The 21,254-nt window shown below is 39.1% G+C and overlaps 1 protein-coding gene across 1 annotated transcript; it reads left to right on the top strand.

The window, feature by feature from the left end:
* The first annotated feature begins 15,685 nt into the window (after window positions 1-15,685).
* Window positions 15,686-19,635, top strand: LOC110776731 (probable LRR receptor-like serine/threonine-protein kinase IRK). The gene is made up of 2 exons (XM_021981287.2): window positions 15,686-17,578; window positions 17,941-19,635. The coding sequence occupies exons 1-2, from the start codon at window positions 16,119-16,121 to the stop codon at window positions 19,400-19,402; spliced, it is 2,922 nt and encodes a 973-aa protein (XP_021836979.1). The 5' UTR covers window positions 15,686-16,118; the 3' UTR covers window positions 19,403-19,635.
* The last annotated feature ends 1,619 nt before the right edge of the window (window positions 19,636-21,254 follow it).

The raw sequence follows: 21,254 nt of genomic DNA, 5'->3' as shown, positions 1-21,254 counted from the left end.
GGCTGCATTTTCAGCGCCCAAGGCTAGGCGTTAATTATTTCGACGCCCAGCCGTGGGCGTTGATGGTCTTTTCCTGGCGATTTTTGGTTTTCGGATTTCTTAACGCGTTTCCGAATGGGATCAGGATGTCACTTGATGTCTTCAGCTATATATAGGGGCTAGATACGTCCCTATTTTCCATTACCCTCAATTTTCTTCTCTTGTAGTTGCTTAGCCTTAATTCCTCCTTGCTTTTGTCATGTCGATTCCTCCCTTCTCACTCCAACGAGCTGTTAGGCGTTGGCTACGAGCCCTTACTCCTACAGAAAAGGTTTTGTTGGAAGAATACTACTTAGAGGCACTTTTAGGCTTACAACAAATTAATATTGATTATAACTTTCTGCATGCAGCCCTAATCTTTTGGGATTCCGATCATCATGTTTTTGTCTTTTGGGGAAACGAAATATGTCCTTTGCCAGATGAATTTGCTGCGATCCTTGGTTATCCTACTAATGCTACTCTTGCCACCCCTGGCACCATTGAAGAGGGTAAAACAACCATAGGGGCTTTCCTAGAACTAGATGCTAACATGCTTGCTGAGATTGTTGTAGGTGATGAGGTTAATTTGGCAAAGCTTGTAAAACATCACTTTAGGCCTAGTAAAAATATGACCTGTATTTTGCTTGTTGAATCATTATTTGCTGTCGAATAACAATGGTGAGTTCGGTGACATAAGGTTGATCCCCTTGACTAGCCAGATGGAAAGTTGCTATTCTATTATACCGTTGGTTGTTGCCGAGACTTTGCTGAGTGCGGATGAGCTGAAGAAGGATGCCAAATCTGAATATTTTAAGGGGAGCCCCTATTGCTGCAGGTAATCGATCTTTTCCTTGCGCATGTTTTTTTTGCATACTTTTTTACTCGTCCTGCCTGGAGCTGAGTTTCAGCGCCCAGGGCTGGGCGTTAGAATTTTCGGCGCCTGGTCCTGGGCGTTGAAACTACGCCCTAGGTTTCGTTTGTTTATTTATTATTTTTTGATCTGATCGTACCCGTTTTTTGCAGATTTGGCTCATGGAACGACTTAGGCTCTTAGAAACTCCTGCCGATCCTAAACATTATCGCCCTATAGCCTTAGGTAACCGGAAGTATTTGCACCGAGGCCCGGACGAGGCCGAGTGGGCCTCCTTTTTTTCTCATGGTATCTGTTCTATTAAGTGGGTGGTACCGTGGTGGGGTTTGACTACTATGACGGGGGGTTCTGATGTATCGGTTTATGTTTCTTTGTGTTGGGGCTATCCTGGCCCATTTATATCTTTCCTTACCGAGTCATGCGTCAATATGGCTTAAGGCAGACTATTCCCTTTTCTGATACGGTACCACCTAAAGTAGCGGCCTTTTCACAAGCACGGGTTCAAGCGTGGGCTAAGTATTATAATGGTCTCCCGCGTTGGGTCGTAGTTACAAATGGCTTTGTGGGTCTTTCTGAAAACTACAAGTTGTGGATGAGCTCCGATGATAAAGCTGTGAGGACCGAGGCTCGAAATGTGGAGTCGGCTGAGCTTTTGATACCTCGTATTCGGGTTAGATATGAGGGTCGTGATTCTGCCAATCCTCGCACCTATGGTATTAAGACTGTGAAACCTCGTCCTGATCGAAAGCGAAAGGAAGTTCCTCCCCGTTCCAGTTCTAGGCCTAAGAAGATGCCTAACATGAAGGGGCCTGCCGTTGTTAAAAGAAATGCAAGCTCTCGCGGAGATCGTCGCCGGAACAATGTATGGGTTAGGAAGGCTCAACCGCCAGTAGAAACAGTGACTAATCCAGTTGATGTTGATAATCCTTCCCCCACCATTGTCTGCGCCCTTGAGGCTGAGCGGGCTATAACCGAGAATGTTTCTGAAGCCTTGGCATCTTTGGAAGTTAGTGTCCAGGAGCCGGTTTTTATGGAGATTGATATAGGGGCAGCGCAGAAGACTGTGGGGGTGGATCCTGCGAACATTGCCCTCTACAAGACTTTATTTGATGATCCGGAAGAACTAGAGTAGTGTAGTTCCTGCTAGGGTGTAGGTGCCCTTTATTTATTTCAGTTGTGTTTGTTTTTCATTCCTTAGCACTTTTGTTTTCCTTCTTATCATTTTTTAATAAAGGCGTATTTTATTTTTATTTTCATTTTTTGCTTCTCCTCTTTTCTTTTTATATTTTATATATGTCTAACACTTTTTGCACAATGTATATATATTTTTTTTTTTTACTTGATTGGACCGAATCCTTGGTAAGGATTGCCTACGTATCTTGTCAGAATCAGGTCGCGCGTAGTTCTATCCAGAAAATGGTTTCTTAGAATGCCGATTTTAAACAAGTACGTTCGAGTGGAGCCGTAATGTTTGAAACAGGGTGAAATAAGTGAAGTTTATTATTAATTTAATCTGCCGCTTTGCCGTAAGCCAAAATTTTGTTTATTTGTTTTATTTTTTTTAGTACATGTATATTTTTTTGGTGGTACGTATATCTGAATACGTGTTGTACCCCTCCAAGTGTTAGTTATTTTTCCGTGCATGTGCGGATAAAATGACGAGCACTTCTGGACATAATTTGGCAAGCAGAGAGATTCAGCGCCCAGGCTGGGGCGTCAATGATTTCGGCGCCCAGCAGTGGGCGCTGAAAAGGATTTCTGGGCGGATCTTTTTTTTGGTGCGCTAAATGCTTCTTTTTCTTTTTAGACGAACTTTTAAAGGCGCTTTGCAAAGTTTCTTTTGTATTACTTACATTTTCTTTTTTATTTTTTTTCTTACGTTGAGCGTAGAATGTAATTTTCATTTGTCTCTTTTTTTTTATTTGCGACTCAAGACGGCTTGAAAGATGGGTTGAATTTGTATAGGTATTGGTCAAGCATGAGGACTACATCTGCTAGGACTCACAAGTTGCAGCCTCAAGCTAGTGTCATGAGTTTACATCAACCAAGGCCAATGAGTAGCATGGGGACGGCTCAAGGGTATATCAACAAGATGTATCCAAACAAGTTATATGGTCATTATTCTAATGGTGGTGTAAGAGCAGGTTTTGGAAATAACGGGTATGACGCACGTGTCAATGGCCGTACGTGGTTTCCAGTTGATAACAAGTTCAGGAACAAGAGTCGAGGTAATGGTTTCTTGGGTTATGGAAATGATAACATGGATGGGTTAAATGAGCTGAACAGGGGCCCCAGAGCGAAGGCGTCTAAGAACATAAGGATTGGAAAGGGTAGACATCTCAGAACTTTATGTAGTTTTTGTGGCATGATTTGGATTGGTTGACTCAATTCTTTTCCTTCTTTTACTTGGGTAAATTTCGTACTTTGGGAGGTACGGGCTAAGTATTTCATGGCTCGTTCTTTTCGCTCTCCATTTTCTCTTTCTCTTTAAGTATTTCATGGCTCTTTTCGCTCTCCCTTTTCTCTTTCTCTTTAAGTATTTCATGGCTCTTTTCGCTCTCCCTTTTATCTTTCTCTTTTTTTTCTTTTTGCTTGGGATTTCTCCCCAACATAAATTCTTAATTTTTTTTTATTTGGGCTAAAAGGTAGATGGTTGTGGTCTTTGAGTCACGAAGCGAGACTGAGTGAGCCTCGTTTGGTAGGCCTATAGTGGACCTTTAACTTTAGTAGACCTAGGGTGGACCTTTAGCTTTAGTACGCCTAGGGTGGACCTTTAAATTGTCTTACTTTGCAAGCGTATTTAGTCGTTTCTTAAAATGTGCAAATAGCGTAGATTCAAACTGTTGTTTTTTACTTTATTGAAATTTAACGAAAGAATTACATCGAAAATAAATTTTTTTTTTTCTTTTCAGACTCCAGTTTCTGGGATTTAATTGGAAGTTGTGATTTAGACTCGAACTTTCATTAATATTTCTGATTATAACCCGTGTATGAATACAAGGAGGTGGCCTAGACTCAAAATAATGACATGGCGTAAGCCTATAACACTTTACCAAGCGACTATCAGACTTAGGCTAATTGGACCGTACCTTTCGTTGGTTGACACTTTAGATTTTAGCCCTTGGGTGTTCATTTGTCATGCGCCATTTTGCTTAATGTTGGCAAGGTAGTTAGTTGGGGAGATCGAATTTTTATTTTTGCGAGACTAGAATCATTAGTGCGGCTTCCCTCTTAGCGTGTATTGCTTTACCCCAATGGTAGCCTTATGGTATGCCGATTTGGGTATTTTCATGGTTGGTCATGTTGCATTCATGGAAAATCTTTTAGTCCGTACTTAGGAGTATTTAAAGGAGCGAGTGGCTCGAGAGGACAATGATAGTCGTGACCCAATGTGATCATAAGCCTTGAGGCCATTAATTTTTGCTAATGGTATTGACACCTTAGGCTCACTTTGGGGGTTGTGCGACTATGGGGGGATGATTTTCAGAATGTGACTGTTTCCATTTTGCAAATACTATAATATATTATTTTTATTGGTGAGAGAGAGTATTGAGGCCGTAGATTCTTAGCAAGGGATGACAATTACATATGGGTGCTTATTGATTTAAATGTTAGGAAGGGAGACTCAATATGGTTTAACCTTTTAACTTGCAGAACGACACCAAGCATTAGGACCGATTCTATGGATAAGACAGGTAAGACTTAGGATTTAGATTGTACTTTGGCATAGCCTAGTCTAGACTCGGATTTTTTTTATTCGAACATTATTTTTCCTTGAAAACTTCATTTGAACATTATTTTTTGGATACTTTGCCCATGTGACATTCAAGGTTATTTCAATTAGCGTGCTCGGTTTCGGAGCCGAACATTGTCGTCATAGGAGGCCTAACAACGACACAAAGAGTTATTTTATTTTTTACCAGTCGCTTTTAGAATCGAGTGCCTTTTCATACGCCTTCGCAGCAATTTTCACGAATTTTCTTTTACTGCTACGTATACTTTATGCGCGGGCACCGAGGCTGCTGTGCCTGACCAAAAGGCCAGGCAGCAACTTCAGCGCCCAGCGGTGGGCGTGAGAAATATTGGCGCCCAGCCAGGGGCGTTGAAAATGCGTCCCTGGCTGGTTCTTGTTTCTTGTTTGCGTATACTTTTTGTTTATGCGACTTTGATTTTGCGTGCTTGCCTAATAACGTCCTTTACGCGTTGTGCAGCGTTTGTGGGATTCGTTACGGGCCATCCCGAGCGTCGCTTATTTTTGTGGCGATCGTTCGGGTTTGCCGAACACGTATTTTGGTATAACTCTTTGGCCAATTGGTTTGTGAATGTTTGGGCAATTTTTAAGGTCGTTGGTTTTCTAGCATTATTTGTCACACACGATCACGTATTTCGCTACACATAACTAACATTACATCATGAGGCAAGATAATAATATGTCATGTAGTTTATGATAGGCTTCTATGGGTAGTATTTGCGTCGGCTTGGTACCGCTTCTATCGCAGATCCAACACATGCCCCGGTTGAGGTAGTGCCTTCAACAGACGAATTTCGCCCAAGAGGCCAATCACGATGTAAGCCAAGGGGGCATGCACCAATGAGAGGGACCTAATGGGCGAGCGATTGGGTTTGGGACGGGTGTACTACTAGCGAAAGTGCCGAGTGGACAACATTCGAAGCGTATGCACCCCCCGGTTGGCGATGGGTATCCTTAGTCCCAACTCCCGAGATGAAACATCCAAGGGAGCCAAGATTCGTTATGCGGTTCTGTCCGTTCACATTAATATGCTGATTTTCAGGTCGTCCCAACTTGATAGGGAAATAAACGCGGGGTAGGATCGTTTCACCCTTCGGCTATTTTGATTACCTACGAGCACGAGTATTTCCTTCACTATCCCCAGTGGAGTCGCCACTGTGAGGGGGTCGAAAAAGCACGAGCCTAATGCGTGACCTCGTCCCTCGTGGGTGTGACGCTTATTTTTGTCAAATCAAGTGTAATTGGATTTCCTGTGAGTTTACACCCAATTGACTAGTAATATAGGAGTCGCCATTCAGTTTTTAACGACAATGAGAAAAACTGACAAAACCCGGTTATCGTGACATAAAGGGAGTGCAATTATGTTTGACCACGACGGCCGTAGGTTCCCTTGTGATCCCTGGTGTGGGGATCTCTCAACGTACACCCGCAGGGTAGAGATTGAGGGTTCGGGGGACTGTAACTACCGAGAGGAGTACTCGCTCGTCGATAACTCCAGAGGCAGGATATCCTTACTAGCTCAGCATAAATAATTGAAGGGACATGCGTTAACTATTAAACTAATCTGAGTTGATTTTAACAATATGCAACATATAATACTAGATCGAGCGCAATTATCTCATTTAGATTGTATTAAGGGACCTAGCATGATAATCCAATTTCCCAAAAATATTATCTTTATTAGGTGTGATAGAACAATCAGATTCAATGAGTTTAACAGTTCATAAAAGGGCGAGTAAAGCAATTAAATCATGGAAAAGGGACACATTACGACGCACCCTTGAGAGGTGCGTCACGGTTCTCAGAAAACTAACCACTTTGACTTTGCTATTTCTCCTTTTATTTAACGAATCTCAAGATACAGGACAGGATACGTTCTGTTCGATTTTTGGATCGATTGCGACAGAACGCGTGATCAATTTCGCAGCGTGAGGCTTAGGCTTAGGGGTTGGAGTCAATACTCAGAATAATAATTGTGTGTGTTTTCACGTCGAACTTGGGGCTATATTTATAGAAAAGAGTTCGTGGAAATATAGAATTTTAGAGCTCTAATCCACGAGGAATTAGGAAAGAACACGTCCCAGGTAATTTCAGCGCCCAGGGCTGGGCGCCAAAGATTTCGGCGCCCAGAGCTAGGCGTTGAAAATAGGGTCTGGGCCGCTTTCTTTGTCAGATTCGGACTCTTAGAATCCGGAGTGTTCGAGACTTGTTCGAGTCTTTTAGTGCGTATTAACTTTATGACGGGATGCGTCTGGGCCCGTTACGAACTCTAGGCTCGTTAGGATTTTAATTGATACGTAACTCTTATTTTCGAATCATATTAGGAATAGGATTCCTCTCACAATTTCTATCTCATTTAGGATTTATGTTGGAGTGCAACACCTAATTCTGACAGGTTTCTATCTTTTATGACTTGCCACTTTTAACAACTACCCATTACTGAAGTTACTATTTTTAGCAGGTTTCCATAAATAGCAGGTTTCTATAAATAGCAGGTTTCGGGTGAAATGAAAAGGGTGATTGAGATTCGTTATTTTATAGGAGATGCGTTGCCAAGTGGAGATTTATGTTTTCATCATCGAACCTTCCCTTTCGGGAATGGGGACAAAAGTAGGTGTCTACAGGTTACAAGCGATTGAATGATATGGGAGTTACACCCAATTACTCCTTGATTAAATGCAGCGGTTACGAACCATTGATAAGCAAGCCATCATTACTCATTTAATGCCTAATTATGTACAATTAAGTGTGAACATTACACTCTTATTATGAAAAGCCTATAAAATGGCTTAGCTATGTTAGTTTGTGGACACGGAATTCATACACATTCACACTACATATAAAAAACTACTCCTCTCCCCCTTATTCGGTAAGAGTTTCATATCCTTGTTCTCTCCATCTTTATATTGTCTTGCTTATTCGGATTGTTAGCACCCCCTCCCTCCGATGAATTCAACCCTAGGTAGAATTTGTCCAAAACAGGTAGTGAAATTGAGCGACTGAGATTTTCTTAGAGTTGACATTCGCAAGGTCAACCTCGCAGCAAGCAATGGGGAACATACCGGAAGTGATTAGTATTATACCAAAGTATATATGGAGTATTTTTACTTCTCTTCATCTATTACTTCTATAATTCTATCTACAACTCTACGAGTAGTATTAGCTGCAAGCCTGCCTCTTAACTAAAAGTATAGAACTTGTTGTTCTTGAGGCCACGTTGTGCGGTCCTTTTGAAGCGCAGGGTAATGCTAATGGCAATTATATGCGTGGGAGCTAGCTGTGGCATCCAAACCATAGCGCATTGTCGATAAAATTTTATCCCACTCAAACAAACAACTATCAAATTATCATTACTTATGGACTCAACTCTTTAAGGATCATCAAATAAGGTATGTTCATTTGAGTAGGGTTAGAAGGATTTGCTGATGATTCTGAATCTCACATGGACCCACTGGTAAATATGTCATTTTTATAGGATGGTGATTACCAATTCTTTCTGACATAAATCAGCTTAAAGCTCTCAATACATAGGTGATTACCAATTACGTTTTTGTTAGCCACATAAACCTACAAATCTTGCTGTATTTATATGCAAATTGCTGGTCAAAATCCAAATTATATGGTAGGCTTCATGAATAACTGAGAAAATACACAGGAGGTCCGCAATAATAATAATTACGTGGCCCATCAACCTGTGGCAATCAATTGAGTTTAAATCCCCAATTACATGTTTAACTACGCGCACCATGCTGATAAATAGAGGGAAAATGCCGAAAATTGTTTCTTGATGAAATGTATTTGAAAAAATGGTAGAGATATTGAGTGAATTTGCGGATTTTGGAGAATTTTTTTTTACCAAGGTGCGTTAATGGAGGAAGAGATTATAAAGAGGGAGAAGGAAGGAAAAGAAGAGGAAAAACATAAGATGGCCGTTGGATGTGGGACCCACAAACAGAAGTTATGACGGAAGTTAACATTAGGTGGTGATTTCCTTAACGGAGAAAGTTTAAGGTGGTTATTTTAAAAAAAAAAACTTATAAGGTGGTTACTTCAAAAGTGGCAACTTTAAATGTGGTTTTATCCAAAAAATCCTTAAAAATTTAAATCACAAAGCCACATAGCAGCGAGGGCCAAACATTTGGAAATCAATATAAAATTCACATTGGTTAGTACTCCATAGGATACAACTATTTTATCCAAATTTCAAAAGTTTCACTCATTCTATTGAAAATTAACGTCAACCAAAAAATCAGCTAAATAAACGCATTTGACACATGTTTTGGACTAAACTAATTTGGATGAATCTATAGAACTGAACTAAAGCAATCGAAATAAAATTAAGTCCAAAACAACAAGATGAACCGTTTTCCAAAATAGTGTTAGAAATAAAAGAAATTCCATATCTAGTGCTTATCTGAAAGTAAATCCCTTTTTTGGTGTCGACGTAAGATCGGAAAATCAAACCTTATTTTTTATGTATGTGCTAATTTCTCTTACCTCCATACCCAACGTAAACTAAAGCAAACATATAGGGAAAAACACATCGCTTACCCCTCCCTCTCACAACGGCAAACAAAGGAGAAAGCAAAACGATATCACCCAACCAAACACCCGGCAACACCGTACAACAACACACCACCACCTTCAAACGCAAGATGCATCGACCGATAAATTACCGGCCATGTACCACCTTCAAACACAAGATGAAACGACCATGTACCACCTTCAAACCCAAGATGCATCGACCGATAATTACCACGTGTTAATCAAAACGTCCAAACTTATAATCTGAATTGGATATCATGGTATGTAAATCTGAATGGGTCGTCATCATTGTCTTTGTTCTTTACTTGCCTTACTGTTTTTTTTTGAGGCAAAAGTTAGGCAGAGATTATTATTGCAAATCAAGGTCCGCTAAAGTAGAGATACTTTGCAGGAAAGAGCTCATACAAATCAATTCAGTACTACCCAGAGTATCACATCTTGCCATGAGGTGGGCTACTGTGTTCCCTACCCTCCTTACACAAGAGATAAAAAAAAACATTAAAAGATTTTGAGATATAACCTATATCATCATAGATAAGATATAAAGGGGAGAGACCCTTCGTATTAGTATCAACTGCCTTCGGTACATTAATAGCATCTCTTTCATCCATACTCTGTCATACCCAAATCTCCTCGTAATTTGGACATTGTATCTAGCTGCCACGGCTTCAGCAATTTCGACCGATAAACCCACCTCCAATCTCTTTGTTGCCGTCAATAGAACATTACCCAAATCATCCCTTGCAACAACACCGATTCCCACATATGAATTAGTGACATGGGAATTCACATTGAATTTTGTCATACCAATAGGGGGGGCAATACCAAACTGATGCCGAGATACAATGAGAATGTTGAGAAAGGCACTGCACTTTTTAACATAGGACCCATGTTCTTCGACCACGTGAGTGAAGCCCTCGGCAACGATAGTGTATTTAAGGTATAAATTTTCATGTACTTTATTTTTCCTACAATGCCAAGCAACCCACACAATAGCCACTAAATTCCTCAACTCAAAGCGACTAACCTTGCTAGCCAACCAAAGGGAGCCTCGACGAGAAAGAAGTCGTAGGAGCTTCATCAATAATGCTGGAAAACCTACTGGCCATCCATGTTTCCTTAGCCGGTGTGCAATTGGATAGCACATGTAGGATCGTTTCGGATTCCGTTCAACAACACCCATAAACATCATCTACCGCAATATGCCTCCGGTATAATACTTCATTTACCTCCATGCTCCCTCTACAAATTTGCCACAAAAAGTGGCTAGGTTTTGGAGGTCCCCTAGCTTCCAAACTGTTCTCTAAGTCTCCTTATTCTCCTCATCCATACCGTCGAATTCCACCCTCAACCGACCCATACGATACAACCAGTACCCCAATTTCATAGAATACCCCCCCCCCCCTCTTTAGAAGGCCACCAATATAGAGAGTCACATGGCTGAGAAATAGAGAGTGGAGTCTAGAGTATTTTGTTCCTTACCTCATCGTCAAAGAGATATTTCACCACAATTCTATTCCACTCGCCGCATGAGGGCTCGATCAAACCGTAGACACACATCTCCAAGTCGGGCACATGACCTTGCCGGGGTATATAATTATATTAAAGGAACATTGTTTCCAGGAAGCCAAAGATCACGCCAAACCATAATGTTATTACCATTCCCACCCTCCAACATATCCCATCAAGTAAAAGAGACTTTGCACCCCACATACTCCGCCAAGAATAGCTCGGATCATAGCCACGATAAGCTTCTAATACAGAACTATTTTTAAAATATCGAGCCCTCAATATTGAGTGTAAAATAGAGCCTGTATTATTATGAAGGTTCTACATTTTCTTAGCCAGGAGAGCTTGATTAAACACTTTGAGGTCACGAAAGCCCATACCTCTTATCACTTTCGGCTTGCAGAGCCTCTCCCAACCCCAATGCATCTTCCTGTGTGACCCATCCGACCCCCACCAAAATTGGGGATATAAAGCATGTATCTCATATAACAGACCATCTGGAATTTTAAATATACTCATCATATATGTTGGGATCGCTTGCGCCACAACTTTGATCAGATTCTCCTTACCCGGTCTAGATAACAGTTTCTCTTTCCACCCTTGTAGCTTCTTCCATATCCTCTCCTTCAGACACGCAAAAATAACTTTCTTCGACTTACCGGTGGATAGTAGGCAGGCCCAAATACTTTTCGTTCTTCTCAACTTCTTTTACCCCCAAAGCAGCAACAATTTCCTATCTCCGAGTAACGTTTACACCTTTATTGAAAATGATATCTGTTTTATCTAGATTGATATTTTGTCTAAATTCTCCTCATACTTGCTGATAATGTCAGCTATAACCGAGCATTCTCTAACAGACGCTCTCGCAAAAAGTATATTTTCATCGGCGAAAAATAAATGAGATACTTTGGGGGCACCATTACAAACTTTTATTCCATGGATCCCTTGTAGCCTTCGTTAACAAAGTGGAAAAAGCATCAACTACAATGAGAAATAAATAGGAGGAAATAGGCTCACCTTGACGTAAGCCTCTAGATGGAATAACAGAGCCAAAAATCTTCCCGTTAATCTTAAACGAGAACAATACGCTTGACAAAAAGTCCATTATATGTCGTACCCAACTATCACATAACCCCAACTTGTACATAACTTGCTCCAAGAAAACCCATTCGACCTTATCATACGCCTTTTTCATGTCCAGTTTCAAGGCCAATGTCCCTCCCTTCCACCTCTTCTTGTATTCATAGTATGAAATATCTCAAAAGCAACTGAAGCATTATCAGTAAAGTATTGCAGCAAAAGCGCTCTGATTGACAGAAATAATATCACCCAGAAATGGCTTTAATTTATTTTCCATTGTTTTTTAAGATAATCTTATAAAGTATTGCAGCCGCTTATGGGTCTAATTTTCGTAATGCGCTTAGGATTGTCACATTTTGGAATTAGCACCACACAAATTTTGTTCACCATGTTCAGATCAATGTTACCATGCCACCATTTCTTAACAAAAGAATAATATCATTACCAAGAATATGCCAGAATTTTTGAAAAAATAAGGCATGCATACCATCCGGGCCTAGGGCTTTGTTCGAGTGCATTTGGAATAGTGCATCCTTAACCTCATTTGCTATCGGCTCCTCTTCAAAAACAGCTTTCATTTCATTGCTAAACCTACACTTACCCTGGGGGTAGGTATAGTCATTATACCCTTGTATCTTTTTGGCTCTATTTGCTTAGTCAGATCCTATCACTTCCAGCTCATCCCAAAAATTTTAAAACCCAATTTGAATTTGAATTTCAAATATTTTAAAAAAAATGTTTTAATTTTTGTCCGCAATGTCGATGAAACCAAAGTTTTATTTTTTCTCCAATTTTTTTTGATCTGATATGTTATTGCGAGTCTTTTAAGCATTCAACAGTGACTTTGGTTTGTATCTTTCTTCTCTTTACTCGATTCTCTAAAACATTCATGTATATTTTTGATTGAACACCATAGTTGAAATCAACCATGATTGAGTTTCGATGTAACCGATGTTTTATGCAAAATATATTTCGATGATACCGATGTTGCAAGCATCAGATGCATCCAATATGTAATTCGCGATATTCTGCCAAATTGAATATATCCTTCCATGGTAAACAAACTGTCGAAGTTGATTATGAAGTTTAATTAGAATTATATGTTTTGGAGTTCGATCCTACGATCTGGATAAAAGAAGGGGACCAGAGACTTACCTTATAACAAGAAATGGTTGCAATTGAGGTTTAGGAGACAATTCGAACGAATTTTTATTTATTTATTATTTTTTTTGTTTTAGGCGGCATAATTTTTGGAGGAGTTTTGGTGAGGAAGAATCTCGCTCAAGCAGTGCACAATGGCGGTATTATGTGAATCCCCCCCCCCCCTAGGTTAAAACTCCCCCCCCCCACTCCCACAAACTTAATTTTTTAGTGCTGACATGTCAACAACCCATGGCTGGGTATGATGATTGTATCTACCCCCAGGGTAATTGTACGGACTCCCTCATTTCATCAGTTACAAGTCTATCAATGCCCACCATTGCATCATCAAAGCCATGTGGCGCATCAGAAGCAAACAAAGTGGTAAAATATTTTGTAACAATAGTTTCTAGCTCCTCTTTGCTACTACGCCAATTATCATTTTCATCAAGGAGGCCTTTAATTCCATTAACATGACGACGATGACTAGCCTTGTGATGAAAATATGAAGTATTGTGGTCACCGTCTCTTAGCTCATTTGCTCGAGATCGAGTATGCCAGTATGTCCAACCTGCGTAGCTCATTTGCTCGAGATCGAGCATGCCAGTATGACTCTTCCAACCTGCGTAGCTCATCAAGGTCAACTGACAATGACGAACATAACTCGAGCATCTTTGCATCAGGGTCCCGAGCCTGCGCCACTTTTAACATCTCTTCCATTTCCTTTTTCCTCTTCTTGATACTGCTGAAACACTCTGTAGCCCAACTAGTCAAACGGTCCTCACAAGTAGACAGACGATGGTCTGCTTGATCTCCGATACTACTAGCACATGCCTCGGCTACGACCTTCCCGCACTCCTCACTAGATAACCATAATGCCTCAAATTTGAATGACCTCTCATTACCACCCCTTTCATAGTAGTTGCCAACGCTTAGCATTATCGGGGCATGACCAGAATTATATATCGGAAAATTTGTAACATATAAAACTGAAATAAATTACACCACTCTACATCCGCAAGAAATATATCAAGCCTTTCCCGCATAAAAGTCTCAGACGTTTTGCCTCTCTTCCAAGTGAAGCAGCTTCCTCGGTAACCCATATCTCGTAACCCACAATCGTCAATAGCACCACGAAAAACATCCATCCATCCATCTCTCTTCACGAACTACACCCCCTTCCTTTTCATTCGAAGAGACGATCTCATTAAAGTCACCAAAAAATACACATGGGAGGGAACAAATTGCCTTAATACCAGACATAAAAGACCCCTTTCCTTTACTCGGCTTACTGTGTTAAACTAATTTCTTTTTTTTATAAGGTAAGAATGTTAAACTAGAAGATACGAAGTATTAGTTAAAAAATACTTCCTCCGTTCTTTTTTAAATGACACAAATTTTATGCACGTTTGCCAAAGCAAGATTCAAACATTAATATATTCAATTATATATAGATAAGAAAAAATTACGGAGTATACAAATTTGATATTTAAAATATACTATTCATTAAGACGAATCTAATAAGATCTCGCATGACCATATTTTTTCTTAAATATAAATTACAAAAAGAAGTCAAATACACTTGTGTAAATAATGTCAAAAACCACACTGTGTCATCTAATAAGAACCTGAAGAAGTAATAATCAGTGATTGCTATGTTTGAATAAGCTATCATGTACATTATTTTATCTCTTTGCTTTCATTTATCATATGGGGATGTTAGGAGTATTATTAAACGAGAAAGTATTCTGTATTAACTTTGTAATATCCGATCCTATATAAACACTTTCAACGCTGCTTTGGAACGGTTCGAAACTTCGAATAGGATGGAACAAAACGCAAAGCTTGTATATGGAGGAGGGATGATCAATGATGTTGCAGGGGACCACAAGGAAAACTTTTTCATTGTGGCTAATGGGTTTAGACGTAACCATCACTCACCTCACCGGTACTTAGCCAGTTAGCTTGTTAGAAAAGGGTGTGACTTTGCATGTGCAACAGAGTATTCTTGTTTGACCACTCGCATACTAGTCTTACTAATTAATCACTTTCAGACTAATTCATTTTATTTCTCATGCATTTAATTCTCTCTATCTGTAATCTGACAATACTTCACTTTACCTAATTAAATGTCTTTATTTATTGTTGGGTTAATTTTTGGAAGGTAATTTAATGTAAAATACCCCCACTTCACTCTTCACTCTTCACTCTTCACTGCTTGGCGTTCTTTGCGCCGTATGCTTTGTAAAGTCCACCCCCCTTCCCCTCTTTTACCTTTTGCTTTTTCTTTCTTTAAATAAAGTGCTTCTCATTTGGGGTTAATGCGGGTCGGATCCACAATAACTTTACTACGGAGTATATTGATGATGTAAGGGACGTATGGGTAGTATAAATTGATAGTTTTGTATCTCAGTTAAATATTAAAAAGATTAGAGGAAGGACCTTGCAGAAATGGTGTCTTGTACAAATATTTCCATTAATCGTTACAGATCAAATTCATTGAAAGTGAAAAGAGACGATAAGGGAAATCCTCACCTATAAAAGTATAAAGAACCTATAATAAAATTTAATATAGAGTACCATAACCTTGAAATTATAAGGCTAAACCTTGCTTATATATACCGAATCCCCGATCAAGTACTTATTTGTATTTTGTGATATTCTCTTGAATTCTTTGTTTCTCTTGAACCAAGGACAAAGTACTAGTGGACATAGACACGTAGTGACATACTACATCTTTACACTCAACATAAGCCTTCTTCTTGTTTGTTTGTTTGATTATTACAGTAATATAAAAAGCTTTGCCCTCTCAAAATTATTCCTTTCATTGTCCCACATTCCATTTTCTCTCTCCTTCAAAATCTTCCATTTTGGCCCTTCTCAACTAAGATCTCTTCACTTCTCACTCTACATATCTTTCCTTAAATTAGAAGAACATCCCAAAAAATAATTCGTGAAAAATCTTCTACCTTGTTTGTTTCCTGGATAGTATATCAATACATTCTCATTTATCCCTTTTTGTTTTTGTTTTCTGCTTGAAACTCTGAAGTGCCCTTCAATTTTAGGGCAATACCCACAAAAATAAAGCATGTATTCTCCTACTTGGGTGCATTTGCTTCCTGTTTGAGCTATCTTACCTTGCTTTTTTAGGCATTTTAACCCAAAAGATTCAATCTTTCCCTCAAAAATAGCACCAAACAAAAAATGGTTGTGCAAAATTTGCTGTTTTTTCTTCTTCTGCTAATAATACCCTCTGTTGTGCTGTGTTTGGATACTTTGAATGATGATGTTCTTGGGTTAATTGTGTTTAAGGCAGGTCTTAATGACCCACAATCAAAATTAGTGTCTTGGAATGAGAGTGATGACAGTCCTTGTAAATGGGATGGAGTTCAATGTGATCCAATAACTAACAGGGTCACTCAGCTTAATCTTGATGGGTTTTCGCTCTCCGGTCAGATTAGCCGAGGTCTGTTGCGACTGCAATCTCTGCAAATAATCTCTCTTTCTAACAATAATCTTTCTGGGAGTGTAAATCCTGAGTTTGCTCATCTTTGGAGCTTGCAATCCATTGATTTGAGTGGGAATAATCTATCTGGGTCTATTCCTAGTGAGCTTTTTGAACAATGTGGGTCTTTAAAGTCTGTTTCTTTTGCTAATAATGGGTTGTCTGGTGCATTACCAGATTCTTTGAGTTCCTGTATGACATTACAGTCTGTTAACTTGTCATCGAATCGAATTTCGGGTGGTCTGCCTGAAAAGATTTGGTCTTTGAATGGGTTGCAGACTCTTGATTTGTCAAATAATCTGTTGGAAGGTCAGATTCCTCAAGGGTTTGGGGAAATGTACAGTTTGAGGGTGATTAGTCTAGGGGGAAATGCATTTTCTGGGCTGTTACCAGAAGATATAGGGAGCTGTTCACAAATGCAGTCAGTTAATTTTGGTCAAAACTCATTTTCTGGGGTGATTCCAGAATCATTACAGAAGCTTAATATATGCAAAACAGTAAGTTTGAATGGGAATTTACTGAGTGGGGAAGTTCCTGATTGGATTGGGCATATGCAGAGCCTTGAAAGTTTGGATCTTTCGGCAAATCGATTCTTTGGAAGAATCCCTTTTACTTTAGGGAACATTGGGGCATTGAAGGAATTGAATTTATCCTCCAATGAAATCACAGGTGGATTACCTCAATCTCTGATGAACTGTGATAAACTTCTGGCTCTTGATGTTAGCAAGAACTTGTTAAAAGGGAAAATGCCAAACTGGATTTTTGGGTTGGGATTACAGAAGTTCTTACTGTCTGGGAATAAATTCAAAGGAACTATTGAGTTTCCACCTCTAAGAACAAATGCAGTTTCTTATCAGAGTCTTCAGGTTCTGGACTTATCTTCGAATGAGTTATCTGGTGTGATTCCCACTGAGATCAAGGCTTTCAGAGGCTTGCAGTTCTTGAATTTGTCTGGTAATTTGTTGGTAGGTTCAATTCCCAAAAGTGTGGGTGATTTGAATGTGATACAAGTTGTTGATTTGAGTTACAATATGCTAAATGGAAGCATCCCTTTGGAAGTCGGAGGTGCAGTCGCACTTAGAGAGCTAAGGCTCGAAGGAAATCGATTAACCGGCCATATCCCTTCTCAAATCGAAAAATGCTCATCCTTAACAGCATTGTAAGTTTTATCCTCTTCATCTTTTTATATTCTTGTATATTAACGATTTACTGCTGAGTTTTTTTCTGTATGCTCTCAGCTGTAGTATTACATTATGTGTTAAACAGTTGTAGTTTGCTTCTGGTTGTATCTGCTAGAAATATCATTTTGTGTTTATGTGGTAGCGAATTAGATATTTGGCTGCATATCAGCTTCTGTTTTTTGCATCAGTATGTAGTTCTTTTTCAGAGAATCATGCAACTTAATTATCCAATAATGTATAGTACATGAATACGAATTATGTAGTGAGAACATCATAGATGTAGACATTCAATTTCAAGGTCTAACAAGGATTTATATGATTTCAAATTGTTAATGTGCAGAAATCTGTCAGAGAACAACCTTACAGGTCCGATACCTCCTACGGTAGCGAAATTGACTAACCTTGAGATTGCTGATTTGTCTCATAACAATCTGACTGGCAATTTACCAAAGGAATTAACTGATCTTTCGCACTTGGCTGTCTTCAACATCTCGAACAACAACCTTGAAGGAGAACTTCCCGCAGGTGGCTTCTTTGATAGTATCCCTCTCACATCAGTGTATGGAAATCCATCCCTATGTGGATCAGTTGTGAATCAGTCTTGCCCTGCAGTCCATCCTAAGCCCATTGTCCTCAACCCAAACCCATCAACTGATTCTGAAGATGATTCTTTTCCACCTAATGCCCGTCACAAAAGGCTTATGCTCAGTGTCTCTGCTCTAATTGCTATTGGTGCTGCTGCATTCATCTTCCTTGGTGTGGTTGTCATCTCTCTTCTCAACTTCCATGTCCGGAATTCTTCTCATCAGTTAGCTGTTCCCTTGGAATTCTCCGGCAAGGATGAGTTCAGTGGTTCACCAATGAGTGATTCCCAATATGGAAAACTTGTCATGTTTTCAGGTGAAGCTGATTTTGGAACGGGGGCTCATGCTCTCCTCAACAAGGAATCTGAGCTGGGTCGTGGAGGGTTTGGAGTGGTTTATCATACGGTTCTAGGAGATGGGCGTTCAGTTGCAATCAAGAAGCTCAGCATCTCAAGCTTAATCAAGTCTCAAGAAGAGTTTGAGAGGGAGGTCAAGAAACTCGGAAAAGTGAGGCACAATAATCTTGTGGCACTAGAAGGGTATTACTGGACTTCATCATTGCAACTCCTGATCAACGAGTATGTTCCAGGTGGGAGTTTGTTCAAGCACCTCCATGAAGATCCAAGCAGAACAGCATCTCTCTCGTGGCACCAGAGGTTCAATATAGTTGTTGAGGTGGCAAAGGGTTTAGCCCATTTGCATAAAATGAAGATAATTCACTATAACCTTAAATCCTCGAATATTCTGATTGATAACTCCGATGAAGCAAAGGTTGGAGACTTTGGTTTGGCAAGGTTGTTGCCTATGGTAGACCGTTATATTTTGAGTAGCAAGATTCAGAGTGCACTTGGGTACATGGCACCTGAATTTGCCTACAAAACTGTAAAGATAACAGAGAAATGTGATGTCTATGGTTTTGGCATCTTAGTCCTTGAAATTGTAACTGGAAGGAAGCCAGTAGAATACATGGAAGATGATGTTGTTGTACTTGCTGAAATGGTTAGAGGAGCACTCGAGGAAGGGAAAGCAGAGGAATGTATCGATCAAAGACTTGATGGGAATTTTGTCGTAGAGGAAGTTATCCCGGTTATAAAGCTTGGTTTGATATGCGCGTCTCAAGTTCCATCAAATCGTCCAGACATGGCAGAAGTTATTAATATTTTGGAGCTCATTCAATGCCCTTCTGAAGGACGAGATGAGGAGATCGAACAGGTTTAGCTTAGTCTTATACCACATTAAGAGGCTTGTAAATGATGGCTTTCAAGCGACTAAAAGATTAGTTATTATTTTGGTTTCAACTTTCAAGAAGAGGGTATATAGAAATTACAAAGTGTCATTTCCCTTTCAACATCTTTTTGTCAATTGTTTTTTTTGGTAGTTTTTGTTTGCTGTAATCCTTTTTGGTGTGTTTGACACCCACATATAGCAGTTCATTGAGTATCATTTCTATATATAGCATACTCAAGTTATTTAACACCTCGGTATCAAGTACAAAGATCTAGCTATTTAGCTCAACTGTCAACAACCATCAAACTGAAACTCAAGAGTCGAGTCAACCACTGCATATTGACTTACTTCAGTCTGAGTAAATGTAAACATTGCGAGATGCAACTAATGCAAGAACAAGAAACTAAAATCCATTGATTTTATGTACCACCAGTCGGCAAAGGCTACATGTACACCATCATTAATGTGTTGACATATCATCATCTTGTACACCATCATTAATGTGTTGACATTAATGTGTTGACATATCATCATATTAATGCAAGAACAAGAAACTAAAATCCAACAAGATTCTCTTGTACACCATCATTAATGTGTTGACATATCATCAAACTCACTAAAAAATGAGAATTAAAGACAATAATATGTCATTTCATCCAATAGAAATACATGGTGTACAAGATGTGGGAAAATGTTTGGTTGACCTTAAGGGTTGGCAACCCTTAAGATACATATAACATAAAATAATATATAAGCATAATTAATTGGAGAGAGAAAGTGTTGTATGTAAAGTTTCAATGCATTTGTAACCAATCAAAATTCAATATGAAAAGAGTTACCAACCCTTAGGGTCACTCTATCATTGTCCCAAGATGTGTACAAGATGTCTTGTACACCAGGTGTACATGTAGTAGTATCCCCACCAGTCACTCTATCATTGTCCCAAGATGTGTATAAGATGTCTTGTAAACCAGGTGTACATGTAGTAGTATCCCCACCAGTCACTCTATCATTGTCCCAAGATGTGTACAAGATGTCTTGTAAACCAGGTGTACATGTAGTAGTATCCCCACCAGTCACCAGAGGCTCGGACCCCAACATATATCACATTTACTCGCATACATTATTTCGGATGTCCAAAAAATGTTATCACTTCCGTGTAGAGGAATATCGATTTTGTTGACAAGAAATATCGTTTAAATATGTGTCTTGAAATGAATGCACAAACTTGTTTAGAATTCCGACAAGAAGATGAAGAATTGCGCAGAAAGAAAAGTAGGAAAGTTTTTAAGCAACAAAATTAAGACATGGCACAATAAAACACACAGTTGCATAATTACTACTCCTAAGTCCTAACACACGCCGTAGACGTGCAGCTACTACGTATAATTGTATAAATTAATTCATGCATGCCGAACTCCCTTCACCTTCACGCACTACCACTCCCAACATTCACACTTGCCATTTTTAATTATAATTAATTAGAGACTAACATAATAATTACAGCTTACTTTTGAATGTCTCTACTCTATTATACTCCCGCCATTTCAAAATACACAAATTCTTATTTACATGGTGCGTACGTTCTGCCAAAAAAAAAAAATATGGTGTATACGATAAATATTGTACACCGAAGTTAAAGTTGAAGTAAAATGTTTAAAAGTTAACCTTACATATGTAAAAGTTATCTATTTTTTAGTGATAAAATTTTCATTTTAATAAAAAATATTTCTTCAAAATCAGGTAATGTATAAAATTAATCATTTAACACTTTAAAATGTTTATCTATCAACTTCTTTTTTTAATAATATAAAAGTTAGAGAAAACTAGGTAAAAGTTATGT

Source organism: Spinacia oleracea, chromosome 5, assembly GCF_020520425.1.
Source record: "Spinacia oleracea cultivar Varoflay chromosome 5, BTI_SOV_V1, whole genome shotgun sequence".
Lineage (NCBI taxonomy): Eukaryota > Viridiplantae > Streptophyta > Magnoliopsida > Caryophyllales > Amaranthaceae > Spinacia > Spinacia oleracea.
This window is presented reverse-complemented; position numbering and strand designations above follow the sequence as displayed.

What these genes read in the sequence shown, in the direction of transcription:
- LOC110776731 (XM_021981287.2), top strand. Translation starts at nt 16,119, where the DNA reads ATGGTTGTGCAAAATTTGCTGTTTTTTCTTCTTCTGCTAATAATACCC. An exon ending in TGCTCATCCTTAACAGCATT is followed by an intron (nt 17,579 to 17,940) that starts GTAAGTTTTATC and finishes GTTAATGTGCAG; the next exon opens with AAATCTGTCAGAGAACAACC.